Consider the following 15,944-nt stretch of genomic DNA (forward strand, 5'->3'; position numbering starts at 1 on the left):
GAAAAAGTGCTCAACAGCACTAATCATCAGGGAAATGCAAATCAAAACCTCAATGAGACATCACCTCACACCTGTTAGAATGGCTATTATCCAAAAGAGGAAAGATAACAACTGTTATTGAGGATGTGGGGGAAAGGGAACACTGTACACTGTTAGTAAAAATGTAAATTTGTACAGCCATTATGGAAAATAACATCCATCCACAGATGAATGGATGAGGGAAATGTGTCTACGCAATGGAATATTATTCAGCTCCAAAAAAGAAGGAAATCCTGCCATTTCCAACAGCCTGGATGAACCTGCTATGCTAAGTGAGATAAGTAAGCAAAGAAAGACTAATACTGCATGATCTCAGCCTGGTACAGTGGCTCACGCCTGTAATCCCAACACTTCAGGAGGCTGAGGCAGGTGGATCACCTGAGGTCAGGAGTTTGAGATCAGCATGGCCAACATGGTGAAACTCCATCTCTATTAAAAATACAAAAATAGATTGTGGTGGTGCACACCTGTAGTCCCAGCTACTTGGGAGGCTGAGGCAGAATCGCTTGAACCCAGGAGGCAGAGGTTGCAGTGAGCCAAGATGGCACCACTGCACTCCAGCCTGGGCGACAGAGCGAGACTCTACATCAATAAAAATAAATAAATAAATAAATACTGCATGATCTCACTTATATGTGGAATCTAAAATAACCAAACTCATAGAAGCAGAGAGTAGAGTAGAATAGTGGTTGCCAGGGACTGAGGGTTGGAGAAAATGGGGTGTTGTTTAATGGGTATAAAGTTTCAGTTATACAAGATGAGTAAGTTCTGGAGATGTAGCGTACAGCGTGTAACAACACTCTATTGTATACCTGAAATTTCTTAAGAGAGTAGATCTTAAGATCCTTAACCACCCCACCTCCAAAAAAGAAAGAAAGTGGTAACAATGTAAGATGGTGGGTGTTTTAGTTTGCGGTGATCATTTCACAATGTGTATTAAATATCCGGTTGCCCACTTTAAATATATTTGCGGTGATCATTTCACAATGTGTATTAAATATCCGGTTGCCCACTTTAAATATATACAATGTTTACTTTTCAAGCATATTCAGATAAAGCTGGGGGAAAACAAACAACTTTCTGGGGCCATTGTTTGCAGACCCCTGAGTTAGGGCATTCTGTGATGGCTGGGTCGATTTCACTTCAGCATGGTAAGAGGCACGTGACAAAAACTGGCATGAAAGGGGCTGTTGGAACCAAGGGGCAGGAAAGGGCTGCCCTATAGGATCCGCCAGAAGACAGACGGGCATTCCACGAAGTGAGCAAATTCCGGAGGAAATAAAGGATTTCCGTTTTAAGGGGTTGGGAGGCAAGAGAAAAGGCTGAGAGGGTGTGTGTGTCTGAAATGGGGTCTCTGGGTGAGAAAACGTGTGAGATAAAGTGCAAGGCTGGAAAAACGCGCACGTGTGCAGGAGGCGGGGATCTGCTGCACCGAGTGTGCACATTTGCACGAACCGTGGGGGCGTCTGCGGCTGTGGGTGGAGAGGAAATCCTGGATCACACATCTGAGAGAGGGGGTGTGGGTGGGAGTGGGAGAGTATGTAAGAGCGTGGGTCGTGACAGGTGAGGGACTTGTGTGTGCAACTGTGCGTCCTGCGAGAGTGAGGAGGTCCCGGACTGAGGAACTGTGTTCAGTGCTCAAGGGTGAGTTCCCACGCAAGAGCCTGGGGAGTCAACCAGAAAGACCCGCACGCGGGGCGGGCCCAGCGACCTCGGGCGCCATCTGCTGATTACCAGACGCCACTACCTGAGAAAGGCCCCTCGAGTCCCCTCATTGCCCAGCTGCGGACCCTAAGCGGAGCCATAACCGTCCTACCAACCCACGTCAGCAGAAGAGCCCAGTGGGAGGGCGTGTGTTCACTTCTGCTCCTCTGGGCAAAGACGCCCAGGTCAGAAACACCCACCCGACCCTCCCACTACCCAGAGACAGCCCCACCTGCACAGCTCAGAGCAGGACCACTGACCCTCTGGCTCTCCGGTCATATTTGCTATTGAAGACCAGAATAAAGTATTTTTATCAGGATTGAATACATGACTCATGAATGAATAAATTCATTCTCCTTACATATCGGTTCCTATTGAGAAATATGGTGGCTAGAATTTATTTCCTCCGGAAAGAGGAATAAATGTGGAGCCCCTGGGTTTGGTGCTATTTATTACCCATTTCTCTGATGTAAGAAAAGAGAGATTCAGAAGAAATATCACATTTCAGCCCCGAACTTATGTAGCTTGCTGCCGTTCTAGGTGATTTACTTAGATTGGCTTCTGCATTTTGACAAATGAGGAAATTGGGAGAATTAAAGCCTCTGGTTTTAAAGCCTGCTGCTGGGTCAAGTAGAATTTTTTTTTTTTTTTTTTTAAGACAGACTCTCACTCTGTTGCCCAGGCTGGAGTGCAGTGGCACAATCTCAGCTCACTGCAACCTCCACCTCCCGGGCTCCCTCAGCGATTCTCCTGCCTCAGCCTCCCAAGCAGCTGGAACTACAAGTGCCCGCCACCACGCACGGCTAATTTTTGCATTTTTAGTAGAGGTGGAGTTTCACCGTGCTGGCCAGGCTGGTCTCAAACTCCTGACCTCAAATGACCCACCCACCTCAGCCTTCCAAAGTGTTGGGATTACAGGTGTGAGCCACCGTGCCCGGCCCAGAACTATGACATTTTGTTTTTGTTTTTCTCTGTTTCTTTGAAAAGAAATGGAGTGAAGGTGCAGAGATATGAGATAAATTATTTAAACACATTATTATTGTTATTATTATTATTATTATTGAGTCGGAATTTTGCTCTTGTTGCCCAGGCTGGAGTGCAATGGCATGATCTCAGCTCACTGCAACCTCCACCTCATGGGTTCAAGTTATTCTCTTGCCTCAGCTCCCAAGTAGCTGGGATTACAGGCATGTGCCACCACATCGGGCTATTTTTTTTTTTTTTTTTTTTTTTTTTTTTTTAGTAGAGATGGGTTTCTCCATGTTGGTCAGGCTGGTCTCGAACTCCCGACCTCAGATGATCCACCCACCTCAGCCTCCCAAAGTGCTAGGATTACAGGCGTGAGCCACCGCACCCTGCCTTAAACATGTTATTAAATCAGTAAAATGAAGGGCCTGACAAATAAATGACCACTGAGCTAGGATGTAGAAGACCAAGGCCTGGAAGAAGGGGAGTCTGCCTCCTCTGTCACTGGTGAGCTAGGACCTTCCCTGCAGGCACACCCTACGCTGTCCTTCAGGCTGGCTCTCCATGCCCTTGGGGGCCTCGGTCCAAACATCTGGACAAAGGCCCTATGAAAGGACCATGTTTTTTCCACCATGTTCAGCTAGAGTTGCATGTTTTTCTATTTTTCCTAATGAGAACATAGGACTTGAGAACTGATCATGTATCTTCGCTTTAATTTAAAATGATCAGAATAATCTGAAAAAAACAGAACTATTGTCCAGGAAATGAGAGAGAACTGAATTCAATCACTTAAATATATAATCAAATCCCTTCCCCAGCCTTCCCCCACATGTGCTGGTTTTTTCATTCTCACTCTTCAAACTGATCACCTATAAATCATCTAAAACCACAACAAAATGCTTTTGAAAACTTTTTAAAAAGAAGTGCATCTCATTTTATGTAAGTTGTGATATAAGAAAAATAGTAAGATTATAAAAATATTTTTTACTTTTGATACAGTGACTAGCAAAGGTAAAAAAAAAAAAAACATAGGACATCGAATGGTCAATTCATTGTCTGGGAAAAGGTTTTGGATTTATTTACCAAGCTTCTAAACATGGATCTTCCTAATCATAGAGAAAAAGCCCTTTCAAAGCAGTTGTTGTGGGCCGGGTGCCGTGGTTCAGGCCTGTAATCCCAACACTTTGGGAGGCTGAGGTGGGTGGATCACCTGAGGTCAGGAGTTTGAGACCGGCATGGCCAACATGGTGAAACTCCATCTCTATTAAAAATACAAAAATAGATTGTGGTGGTGTACGCCTATAGTCCCAACTACTCTGGAGGCTGAGGCGGGAGAATAGCTTGAGCCTGGGAGGTGAAGGTTGCAGTGATCGTGCCACTGCACTCCAGCTTGGGCGACAGAGCGAGACTCCATCTCAAAAGAAAAAAGAAAAAAGTGTGGTCTAGTGAGGGTGATTTTAAACTGATTAGGTTTAATTCATTTCCTTGATCTAAATATGAAGTGTTCAAGATGGCGGCGTCTGTATTAAACACCGTGCTGAGGCGGCTTCCTATGCTTTCTCTCTTCCGAGGTTCTCACAGAGTTCAGGTTCCCCTCCAGACTCTTTGCACCAAAGCTCCCTCTGAGGAAGATTCTTTGTCCTCAGTTCCCATTTCTCCTTATAAGGATGAGCCCTGGAAATATCTGGAATCAGAAGAATACCAGGAGCGATATGGTTCTCGCCCCGTCTGGGCTGACTACCGCTGCAAACACAAGGGTGGTGTACCCCCACAGCGAACTCGGAAGACATGCATTCGTCGGAATAAAGTTGTTGGGAATCCCTGCCCCATCTGTCGAGATCACAAGTTGCATGTTGACTTTAGGAACGTGAAGCTCTTGGAGCAATTTGTCTGCGCCCACACGGGTATCATCTTCCATGCTCCATACACAGGAGTCTGTGTGAAGCAGCACAAGCGGTTGACCCAGGCCATCCAGAAAGCCAGGGATCATGGTCTCCTCATTTACCACATCCCCCAGGTTGAACCACGGGATCTTGACTTCAGTACCTCTCATGGGGCTGTGAGTGCTACTCCGCCAGCCCCCACCCTGGTCTCAGGTGACCCCTGGTACCCATGGTACAACTGGAAACAGCCACCGGAGAGAGAACTGTCTCGCCCTCACTGGCTTTACCAGGGTCATCTCCGAGAAGAGAGTGGCCCCCCACCTGAGTCAATGCCCAAGATGCCCCCTAGAACACCAGCGGAAGCCTCCTCCACTGGGCAGACAGGCCCTCAGAGTGCTCTGTAGGAGCTGTAGACTGGGAAGAGAGGCCAGGCGTGGTGGCTCACTCCTATAATCCCAGTACTTTGGGAAGCCAAGGTGGGCTGATCACTTGATCCCAGGAGTTTGAGACCAGCCTGGGCACCATGGTGGTGAAACCTCGTCTTTACCAAAAAATACAAAAATTAGCTGGGTGTGGTGGTGCACACCTGTAGTCTCAACTATTGGGGAGGCTAAGGTGGGAGGATCACTTGATCCCAGGAGGCGGAGGTTGCAGTGAGTTGCAGTCGCACCCCTGCACTCCAGCCTGGGTGACAGCTAGACCCTGTCTCAAAAAAAAAAAAAAAAAAAAAAAAGAAAGACTGGGAAGAGAGCTAGAGGGACTAGGAGATAATGTGTATGTAGGTTTATGTGATGAGATATCACCCTGAAGAGCTGTGTCTTTTGTGGCCAATGACAAATCCAGGAAATGAATGTTGCTGATAGGGATAAATCTTGAGGCTGAGGGCGGGCAGTACAGATGTGTATGGGAAACCCCAACCCCTATATATTGTAAATAGATGGGCTGGGCTAAACATTGTTGCTGTTTCATACTTCTACCAACTCAGCTTTTACACAATAAAGCTCTACTCTCCTGTCAAAAAATAAAAAATAATAAAATAAAAAAAATAAATATGAAGTGTTTTTACTCTGTGAGCAGAAAGTTTTTGAAACTAGTTCATGAAGGTGAGTCCAGTGGTATTTTTCTTTTTTACTTCTCAGCCTTCTACGAAAGGCAAATATAAGAGAGCAAAATCCAAAGAATGGAGTTATTAAGGCTGCAAGTGGAGTCCGAGGCCAGTTCCATGCCAGGCATGGTGCGTGCACTGAGAGACAGGGATCCTCTGCTCCAGGAGCCGAAGGCACATGCTGTTTTGCTTACTACTGAACTCTACTACACATTTAAAGAAGAACCATTACCAGTCCTACTGAAACTCTTCCAAAAAACTAAAGAGGAGGGAACACTTCCAAACTCACTTTACAAGGCCACCATTACCCTGATACCCAAACCAGACAAGAACACAACAACAACAAAAAGAAAACTACAGGCCAATATTCCCGATGAACATAGAGCCAAAATCCTCAACAAGATACTAGCAAATTGAATCTAACAGCACATCAAAAAGACCATTCACCATGATTGTTGATGGCTGATGCAAGACCTCAGTTCTTGTCTTCTTAGTTTAAAAAAATTTAAACAACAGACACACAGCAAAGGAGAGGCAACATAGAGTAATTTATTGCAAAAGAAAAAGACTATTTTGGGCTAGGTGCAGTGGCTCATGCCTGTAATCCCAGCACTTTGGGAGGCCGAGGTAGGCAGATCACCTGAGGTTGGGAGTTCGAGACCAGCCTGACCAACATGGAGAAACCCCGTCTCTACTAAAAATACAAAATTAGCTGGGCATGGTGGCATTCAGGAGGCTGAGGCAGGAGAATCACTTGAACCCAGAAGGCAGAGGTTGCAGTGAGCCAAGATCGTGCCATTGCACTCCAGCCTGGGCAACAAGAGCGAAACTACATCTCAAATAATAATAATAATAATAATATTTTGAAAGTTTGGTGCAAAATAGATAATATACCCTGGAAGAGAGAATTTTGTTGCTCATAAGGGCTAGACAGCAAAAACTGGCACTAGGAAGACTCCCTTTATGGAAGTCTTACATGATTATTCATAAAGGGTTGGAAGAGGTGTTGGTAGTAAGCATCTTCTGGGTAGTCCTCTTGCCCATGCACAGTAGCTGTACATGCTTGTTCATACATTGCATGTCTCATTCGCATCTTAAATCTCCACCCAGGGGTGGTTTTTTTTACTATTATAATGAGCAAAGGGTCAGTTTGAGGACAGGTAAAATCAAACTGTTCATGCTCTCTAGAGGGGAAAGTCCCTACTGAAGATAGCTTTGCTTGAATGAGCTCAATTACCATGCAAATACTGAGGCTTATTGTGTTGACTGTATAGTCACCACAGTTACTGCATCCTGAGAACATGGTTACTTCTTTGACTACCTATCCTGCTTCAGGATCAAGTGGGATTCATCCCAGGAATGCAAGGATGGTTCAACACATGCAGATCAATAAACATGATACATAACATAAACAGAAGCAAAAACAAAAACCATATGATTATTTCAATAAATGCTGGAAAATAATTTTGTAAAGTTTAGCATATTACTTTATGCTCATCAAAATGGTTATAGAAATAACATAGCTCAAAAAAAAATGAAAGCCATGTATGACAAACCCATAGCTAACATTGTACTGAATGAGGAAAAATGGAAGGCCTGTCCTCTAAGGACTAGAATAAGACAAGGATGCTCACTTTCACCACTATTATTCAACATAATACTAGAAGTCCTGGACAGAGCAATTAGGCAAGAACAAGAAATAAAGGGCATCCAAATTTGAAAGGAAGAAGTCAAATAAGCCTTGTTCACAGATGACATATCTTATACCTGGAAAAATCTAAAAACTCTACGAAAAAACTGTTAGAACTGATAAACAAATTAGTAAAGTTGCAGAATACAAAATCAACATACAAAAATCAGTAGCATTTCTAATTTTTTTTTAGACAGTCTCACTGGGTTGCCCAGGCTGGAGTGCAGTGGCACGAACATGGTTCACTGCACCCTTGATCTCTTGGACCTAAGCGATCCTCTCACTTCAGCCTCCCAAGTAGCTGGGACCACAGGTGCATACCTGGCTAGATTTTTTTTAAATGTTGTAGAGATAAGATGGGGTCTCACCATGTTGCCCAGGCTAGTACCAGTTCTATACACCAACAAAGAACATTCTGAAAAAGAAATCAAGAAAGGAAGCTCATTTACAATAGCACCAAAATAAAAATGTAGCACACAGGAATAAATTTACCAAGAAGTGAAACAGCTCTACAAGGAAAACTATAAAACACTAATGAAAGAAATTAATGAGGACACAGAAAATGGAAAGATATTACATGTTTATGGATGGCAAGGATTTTATTGTTAAAATTATAATACTACCCAAAGCAATTTACAGATTCAATGCAATCCCTATCAAAACCAATGACATTCTTCACAGAAAAAGAAAAAATATATAAAATTTATGTGGAACCACAGAAGACCTCAACTAGCCAAAGCAATTCTGAGCAAAAAGAACAAAGCTGGCGTCATCACACTATCAGACTTCAAAATGTAATACACAGCTATAGTAACCAAAACAGCATGGTACTGGCATAAAAACAGACCACACAGACAAATAGTACAGAATAGGGAATCCTGATATAAATCCATGCATATGAATTTACAACAAAATTTTTTTTTTTTTTGGAGACGGAGTCTTCTTGCTCTGTCATCCAGGCTGGAGTGTAGTGGCACGATCTCAGCTCACTGAAACCTCCACCTCCCAAGTTCAGGCAATTCTTCTGCCTCAGCCTCCCAAGTAGCTGGGACTACAGGCATGCACCATCGTGCCTGGCTAATTTTTATATTTTTAGTAAAGACAGGGTTTTCCCATGTTGGCCAGGCTGGTCTCGAACTCATGACCTCAGGTGATACACCCACCTCAGCCTCCCAAAGTGCTGGGATTATAGGCATGAGCCACTGCGCCTGGCCTTACAACTAACTCATCTTTGACAAAGGTGCCAAGAACATACATGGGGAAAAGGTCAGTCTTTTCAATAAATGGTGCTGGGGAAACTGGATAAGTATACACAGAATGAAACTAAACTATTTTTGTCTCTTACCACACACAACAATCAAATCAAAATGGAATAAAGGCTTAAAACTTTTTGGAGGCAGGATCTCGCTCTGTCACTCAGGCTGGAGTACAGGGGCATTATCCTGGCTCATTGAAGCCTTGACCTTCCCGGGCTCCAGTGACCTTCCTGCCTCAGCCTCCCAAGTGGCTGGGACTGTACAGACACACGCCACCATGCCCAGCTAATTTTTGTATTTTTTGTAGAGATAGGGTTTTGCCATGTTGCCTAGGCTAGTCTCAAACTCCTGAACTCAAGCAATCCTCCACCTTGGCCTCCCAAAGTTCTGAGATTACAGACCTGTGCCACCATGCCCAGCAAGACTTAAATCTAAGATCTGAAACTATGAAACTACTAGAAGAAAACACTGGGAAAATGTTCCAGGACATTGCTCTAGGCAAAGACTTTTTGTGTAGGACCTCGAAAGCACAGGCAACCAAAGCAAAAATAGACAGTTGGAATTACATCAAGCTAAAAAATAAGGGAAACAATGAAGTGAAGAGATTGATGCAGGGCAGGTGAACCCCAAAATTAGCCCGGGAGGGTTCTTGGCTTTGCCCAGGAAATAATTCAAGGGCGAGCTGGTGGTGTTAGGCAGCAACTTTTATTGAAGCAGTCGTGTACAGCAGTAACAGAGGTACTGCTCCCTGTTGAGCAGGGTCACCCCATAGGCAGTGTGCCCAGAGCAGCAGCTCAGGGGCAGTTCTGCAGTCCTATTTATACCTACTTTTAATTATATGCAAATTAAGAGGTGAATTATGCAGAAATTTCTAGAAAAAGGGTAGTAACTTTCAGGTCGTTGAGTTGTTGCCATGGAAGGGGGCAGTAACTTCCAAGTGTTGCCATGGCAATGGTAAACTAACATGGCACAATGGTGGCCAAGTCTTATGGAGAGATGCTTTTGCCTCTTCCCTGTTTTAGCTAGTCCTCAATCTGGTCTGATGTCTGAGCCCTGCCACTGGCATCAAGTCCCACCTCCTACTTCAAGACAACCCATCAGATAGGAAAAAATAGTTGCAAACCATCTCACAAGGGATTAATAACCAGAATATATAAGGAGCTCAAACAACTCAATAGCAAAAAAACAAATAATCCAATTTAAAAATGGGCAAATGATCTGAACAGATATTTCTCAAAAGCAGACATTAAAATGGCCAATGTGGCTGGGTGTCAGTGGCTCATGCCTGTAATCACAGCACATTGGGAGGCCAAGGTGGAAGAATTACTTGAGTCCAGTAGTTACGACAAGCTTGGGCAACACGATGTAATTCTGTTTCTACAAAAAATAAAAAATTATCTGGGCATGGTAGCATGTGCCTGTAGTCCCAGCTACTCAGGAGGGTGAAGCAGGAGACTTGCTTTATCCCAGGATAAAGAAGATGTGGCATATAAACATTCAGCCGTACAAAAGAATGACATCTTGTCATTTGCAGCAACATGGATGGACCTGGAGACTATTATGTTAAGAGAAACAAGCCAAGCACAGAAAGACAAATATCACATGTCCTTACTCATCTGTGGAAGCTAAATAAGCAGATCTCATGAAGATGGAGAGCAGATTGATTGTTAACAGAAGCAGCAAAGAGAAGAGGGAAAGGGAGATACAAGGGGGAAAAAAATACATATATAACTTTATTTATTACCACCAATTTTCACTTAAAAATGGTAAAGATGGCCAGGCGCAGTGGCTCACACCTATAATCTCAGCATTCTGGGAGGCCAAGGTGGGAGGATTGCTAGAGCCCAGGAGTGCAAGGTTACAGTGGCCTATGATCAAGCCACTGCACCCCAGCCTGGGTGACAGAGCGAGATCCTGTCTCAAAAAAAAAAAAAAAAAAAAAAAGTAAAGCCAGGCACAGTGGCTCATGCCTGTAATCCTAGCACTTTGGGAGGCCGAGGTGGGCAGATCACCTGAGGTCAGGAGTTTGAGACCAGCCTGGCCAACATGGTGAAATCCCATCTCTACTAAAAATACAAAAGTTAGCCAGGTGTGATGTCAGGCACCTGTAATCCCAGCTACTCAGGAGGCTGAGGCAGGAGAATCACTTGAACCCGGGAGGCGGAGGTTGCATGAGCCAAGATCGCGCCACTGCACTCTAACCTGTGTGACAGACCAAGACTCCGTCTCAAAAATAAAAAATAAAAGAAGAAAAATAAATAAAAGTAAAGATGACAAATTACATGTGTATATTTTACCTCAATAAAAAGAGTGTTGCTAATTTCCACATTTTTGAATTTTCCCGTTTTCCTTCTGCTATTCATCTCCAGTTTCATTGCACTGGATATTCAATACAGACCCATTTTGGGCTCATTTATATGATACCTTGTTCAGATCTATTTGCTTATATTTTCTCTTTCTCCACACACAGAAAAAGCCAAGAATTTGTCATTCTGACCCTGACTTGGCTTTCTCTGGGAAATCAAGTCCCTCTTCCTACAATATAAAAAGCAAAGGCTTGACAGAGCCCTGGCTTCACTTTCATCCATTTATAAAGTGTTTTCAATGGAGAGTTTTACCAATGAGGTCTGTTTAGATCCGGCAAAGAGAAGAATCTGCTGACAGTCACATGGAAGAGAATTGGCAACTAAAATAAAATAAAAGCCAATTCTTGGCCCAGTGATTATTGGGTACATCAGAGTATGTTATCCATGAATTCAGTATACCCTTACTGGAAGATTCTGCTTATTGAAAGAGTGCATGGGCCAGGCATGGTGGCTCACGCCTGTAATCCCATCACTTTGGGAGGCCAAGGCATGTGGATCAATTGAGGTCAGGAGTTCGAGACCAGCCTGGCCAACATGGTGAAACCCCATCTCTACTAAAAATACAAAAATTACCCGTGTGTGGTGGCGAGCACCTTTAATCCCAGCTACTCGGGAGGCTGAGGCAGGAAAATCACTTGAACCCAGGAGGCGGAGGCTGCAATGAGCAAAGATCATGCCACTGCACTGCAGCCTGGGTGACAGAATGAGACTCTGTCTCAAAAATAAATTTAAAAAAAAGAGAGTGCATGGAATTTTGATTCAGAATGACTAATGCAGGTTATTAGTCATATTCTAGTACAATACCGGGCTTTAAAAAATAAAAATTTCTGGGCTTCTAGACAAAAAAGTGCAAGTGACATAATAAGGGAAAGAAATTAGAATTTACCTTTTTGAGAGTAATACTTTGTACCTGAGGAAAATGGAGTACATATTTAAGAAAAGAAACTGTAAACCGTGAAGGTTATATCCAGCAAAACTCACATTCGGGTAGAGAAGACCCTGACGTGCCATGCTGTGACAGAAGACCTCAGGTGCTATTATTCCCATGATCTCTTCCAGAGAAATAACAAACTTCAGACAACAAAATGCCTAGAAAGACATTGACACAGGGCAGATCTTGAGTCCTAAATTTGCTACTTGTATAAATAAGACTAAATGAGGGTGATATGAGAGGGTGTGGGGCCCCTCCCAAGATCAGGTTCACAGTGTGCTAAGACCTGTTTGCTGCTCTTTGCTGAGTGTATGATCTGTCCACAGAGAGTGTCTATAAATGTCTTACAGGAGCAAATTAATCCGGGCATTTACCTAGGCAGTCCTCAGGAGACCGGTGCCCTGGCTAGTGAAACAGGTACAGATGAAAGAGAAGGTCTGTAGGACTGCACAATGAAAAGACAGAGTCCTGGCTGGGCACGGTGGCTCACGTCTATAATCCCAGCATTTTGATAGACTGAGGCAGGTGGATCACCTGAGGTCAGGAGTTCGAGAACAGCCTGGCCAACATGGTGAAACCCCACCTCTACAAAAATATAAAAATTAGCCAGGCATGATGGCAGATGCCTATAATCCCAGCTACCTGGGAGGCTGAGGCAGGAGAATCACTTGAACCCAGAGGTGCAGATTGCAGTGAGCCAAGATGGCACCACTGCACTCCAGCCTGGGTGACTGAGTGAGACTCTGTCTCAAAAAAAAAAAATAAAAAGAAAGAAAGAAAAGAAAAAACAGAGTCCCATGTACCTGGGCCCTGTGAGGAGTCAGAGGTCTGATGACATGGAGTAGTCGGGGGATAGTGGCGACCCTGTCCCTCTACTTGAACCATCAATATGATCCAGCCAAGAGGCCTGCACATTAAATATGGACAGCATCCTGGAGCTCTTTTCTTTTTCTGCTAATAATCACTATTCTCTCTACCACCACCACAACCAAACTTTGCCTGTGCTTTTCAATTAAAAAAAAAAAAAAATCACAGAGGGTGGAGCAGGATGGCTGAATAGAAACCAACACCATCTGGCCAGGCGCGGTGGCTCATGCCTGTAATCCCAGCACTTTGGGAGGCCGAGGCAGGCAGATCATGAGGTCAGGAGATCAAGGCCATCCTGGCTAACATGGTGAAACCCCATCTCTACTAAAAATACAAAAATTAGCTGGGTATGGTGGCAGGCACCTGTAGTCCCAGCTACTTGGGAGGCTGAGGCAGGAGAATGGTGTGAACCCGGGAGGCAGAGCTTGCAGTGAGCCGAGATTGCGCCACTGTACTCCAGCCTGGGCGACAGAGCGAGATCTGTCCCAAAACAAACAAACAAAAAAAAGAAACCTACATCATTTGACCTCTCACAGGACCACCAAATTTTAACAGCTAACTACACACAAAAAGCACCATCGCAAGAACCAAAACTCAGGTGAACAATCACAGTACCCGGTTTTAACCTTATATCTCTGAAAGAGATGCTGAAGAGGGCAGGAAAGACAGTCTTGAGTTGCCGATGCCACCCATCCCCCACCCCCCAGCAGCAGCCCCGTGGCACGGAGAATCGGTGTGCTTTGGAGAGGGAGAGCATAGCGATTGTGAGACTTCGCATTGAACTCGGTGCTGCATTGTCACAGCAGAAAGCAGAAACGAGGTGTACTTCGCTGACACTGGCTCACACAAGGAGCGCTTGGACTGGCACTCACCGGAATTGCCCATCTTAGCAGTTGGAGCTTGAGTTCTGGCAAGCCTTGCCACTGCGAGCTGGAGTGCTCTGGGGCCCTTAGCAGACTTGAGGGGCAGTTTAGGCCATCAGGACTGCAATTCACAGGCAAACCCGAGTGCCGAGCTGGGCTCACAACCAGTGGACTGTGGAGTCAGGGGCACACAACCTCCTGAGACATTAGCTGGGGCAGCTAAGGGAGTTCTTTGGGCCACCCCCCACTCCCACCCCTGGCAGTGGCCATGTGGCACAGACAGATCTGTGCATTTGGGAGAGGGAGAGCTAGCAACTTGGGGACTTTACATTGAACTCAGTGCTGTCCCATCACAGCAGAGACCTGGCAGCATTCATCATCTGCTGACTAAGGAGCCCCTGGGCCCTGTATAACCAACAGCCATAGCCAGGTAATATGCTGCGGGCATCTACAGCCAACTCAGCTGGCTGAGTTCCTCGCCTCATGGGGGCCGTGTGCAATGGCTGCAAACAGCAGCTTCCTTGGTGGTGTATGCAGCCTGTTTCTTGTATGGCTGCTCTAAGGGACCTTGGAGACAGGCCCTTCAGATGGATGTTCATGTCTCTGACCTTACACTACCCCAATGTAGGCTCCAAAAAGGTATGCGAAGTGCTTTTGGAAAGCCCCGGGGCACCGTGGCTGGGGTTCACATTGGCCAATTATCATGTCCATCCGCCTTGAACCCAGAGAACAAGGAGCATGTGATTAAGGCCCTGCTCAGGGCCAAGTTCAAGTTTCCTGGCTGCCAGAAGATCCACATCTCACAGAAGTGGGTCTTCACCAAGTTCAGTGAAGATGAATTTGAAGACACGGTGGCTGAGAAGTGGCTCATCTGAGATGGGTGTGGGGTCAAGTACATCGTCATCGTGGCCCTCTGGACAAGTAGTGGGCCCTGTACTCGTGAGGGCTTCCGCTGTGCTGCCCCTTCTTAATACTCACCACTAAATCCTACTTCCCATCCACCTGTGGGCACTGGGCTCTGAGACATGCTGGCTTCAGGTGTGATCCAGCACATTTCCAGCTGTGGTGGCTACAGTGAAAGATGCCTTCTGTTTGAGAAAAGCAGGAGGAAGAGTAAAGGGGACTTTGTCTTGCCCCTTAGGTACCAGCTCAGCCACAGTGGGGTAGAGCACCAAGCAGGCTCTTGGGGTCCCTGAGTACAGGCCTAGGCTGTTGGTCAGCATTTGCGGACCTGCCCTGGGCCAAGGGGAGCCCACTGCCTGAAGGATGAGTCACAGGCTGATAGCATTCATCGCAGGCTGCCTGAAGAGCCCTCGGGGTTTTTGTGAACATCAGCAGTGGCCTGGCAGAACTCCTTGCAGGCTGGTGGAAGTGGTGGCCACAAGGAGAGGTTCCTCTGACTGAGGAAAGGGGAGTGAAGAGTGGGAAGGACTTTGTCTTGTGGTTTGAGTGCCAGCTTACCTGCAGTGGAATGGTACATCTATAGAATTCTATTCTATCTTAGAATAGAATTCTAAGGTTTATCAATCCCTGGCTCCCAGACAGCATCTCTGGACCTTCCCAGGGAACTCACTGCCCCGAAGGGAGCGACAACACCCTGGCTGGTTTTGCCATCTGCTGATTGTAGAGTCCCAGGCCCTTGAGTGAATTCAGGTGATGGCCAGGTAGCAGTTCTAGCAGACCTTAGGTGAGACTCAGTGCTGGGCTGCTTCGGGTCTGAACCAGTGCAGTCCCAGTGGTGATGGCCACAGGGGTTCTTGTGTCCTTCCACCCCCAGTTCCAAGAGGCCTAGCTTGGAGAGAGAGAGAGAGAGACTCCATTTGTTTGGAAGAAAGCAAGGGAAAAGCACAAGAATCTCTGCCTGGTAATACAGAGAATTCTTCTGGATCTTCTCCAAGACCACTAAGGTGGTACCTTTACGAGTCCGCAGAACTACAGTTTTATTGGGTTCGGGGTTCAAGTCCCTTTGAATACCTGAAAAGCCTTCCCAAGAATCACAGGCACAAATAAGCCCAGACTGTGAAGACTACAATAAATGCCTAACTCTTCACTGCTCAGACACTGATGAATATCTATAAGCATCAACACCACGCAGGAAAACATGACCTCACCAAACTGAATAAGGCACCAGGGACCGATCACGGAGAAACAAAAATAGGCAACCTTTCAGGCAGACAGTTTGAAAGAGCTGTATTGAGGAAACTCAAAGCAATTCAAGATGACACAGAGAAGGAATTCAGATTTCCTATCAGATGAATGTAACAAGGAGATAGA

General features: G+C 45.4%; 1 protein-coding gene and 1 non-coding gene across 2 annotated transcripts; both read left to right on the top strand.

The window, feature by feature from the left end:
• The first annotated feature begins 3,967 nt into the window (after positions 1-3,967).
• Positions 3,968-6,088, top strand: LOC100991272 (small ribosomal subunit protein mS40-like). The gene has a single exon (XM_034934660.3). It carries the CDS (start codon positions 4,220-4,222, stop codon positions 4,994-4,996), a length of 777 nt encoding a protein of 258 aa, XP_034790551.1. The 5' UTR covers positions 3,968-4,219; the 3' UTR covers positions 4,997-6,088.
• An 8,030-nt stretch (positions 6,089-14,118) lies between these two features.
• On the top strand, positions 14,119-14,250 carry LOC112436790 (small nucleolar RNA SNORA70). Its single transcript, XR_003025482.1, has one exon. It is a non-coding gene; the product is annotated as a small nucleolar RNA SNORA70 (small nucleolar RNA).
• Positions 14,251-15,944: the final 1,694 nt, after the last annotated feature.

The sequence above is a fragment of the Pan paniscus genome, chromosome 10 (assembly GCF_029289425.2).
Source record: "Pan paniscus chromosome 10, NHGRI_mPanPan1-v2.0_pri, whole genome shotgun sequence".
Taxonomy (NCBI): domain Eukaryota; kingdom Metazoa; phylum Chordata; class Mammalia; order Primates; family Hominidae; genus Pan; species Pan paniscus.

Coding starts and splice junctions, on each gene's coding strand:
- LOC100991272 (XM_034934660.3), top strand. CDS start 4,220: ATGGCGGCGTCTGTATTAAACACCGTGCTGAGGCGGCTTCCTATGCTT.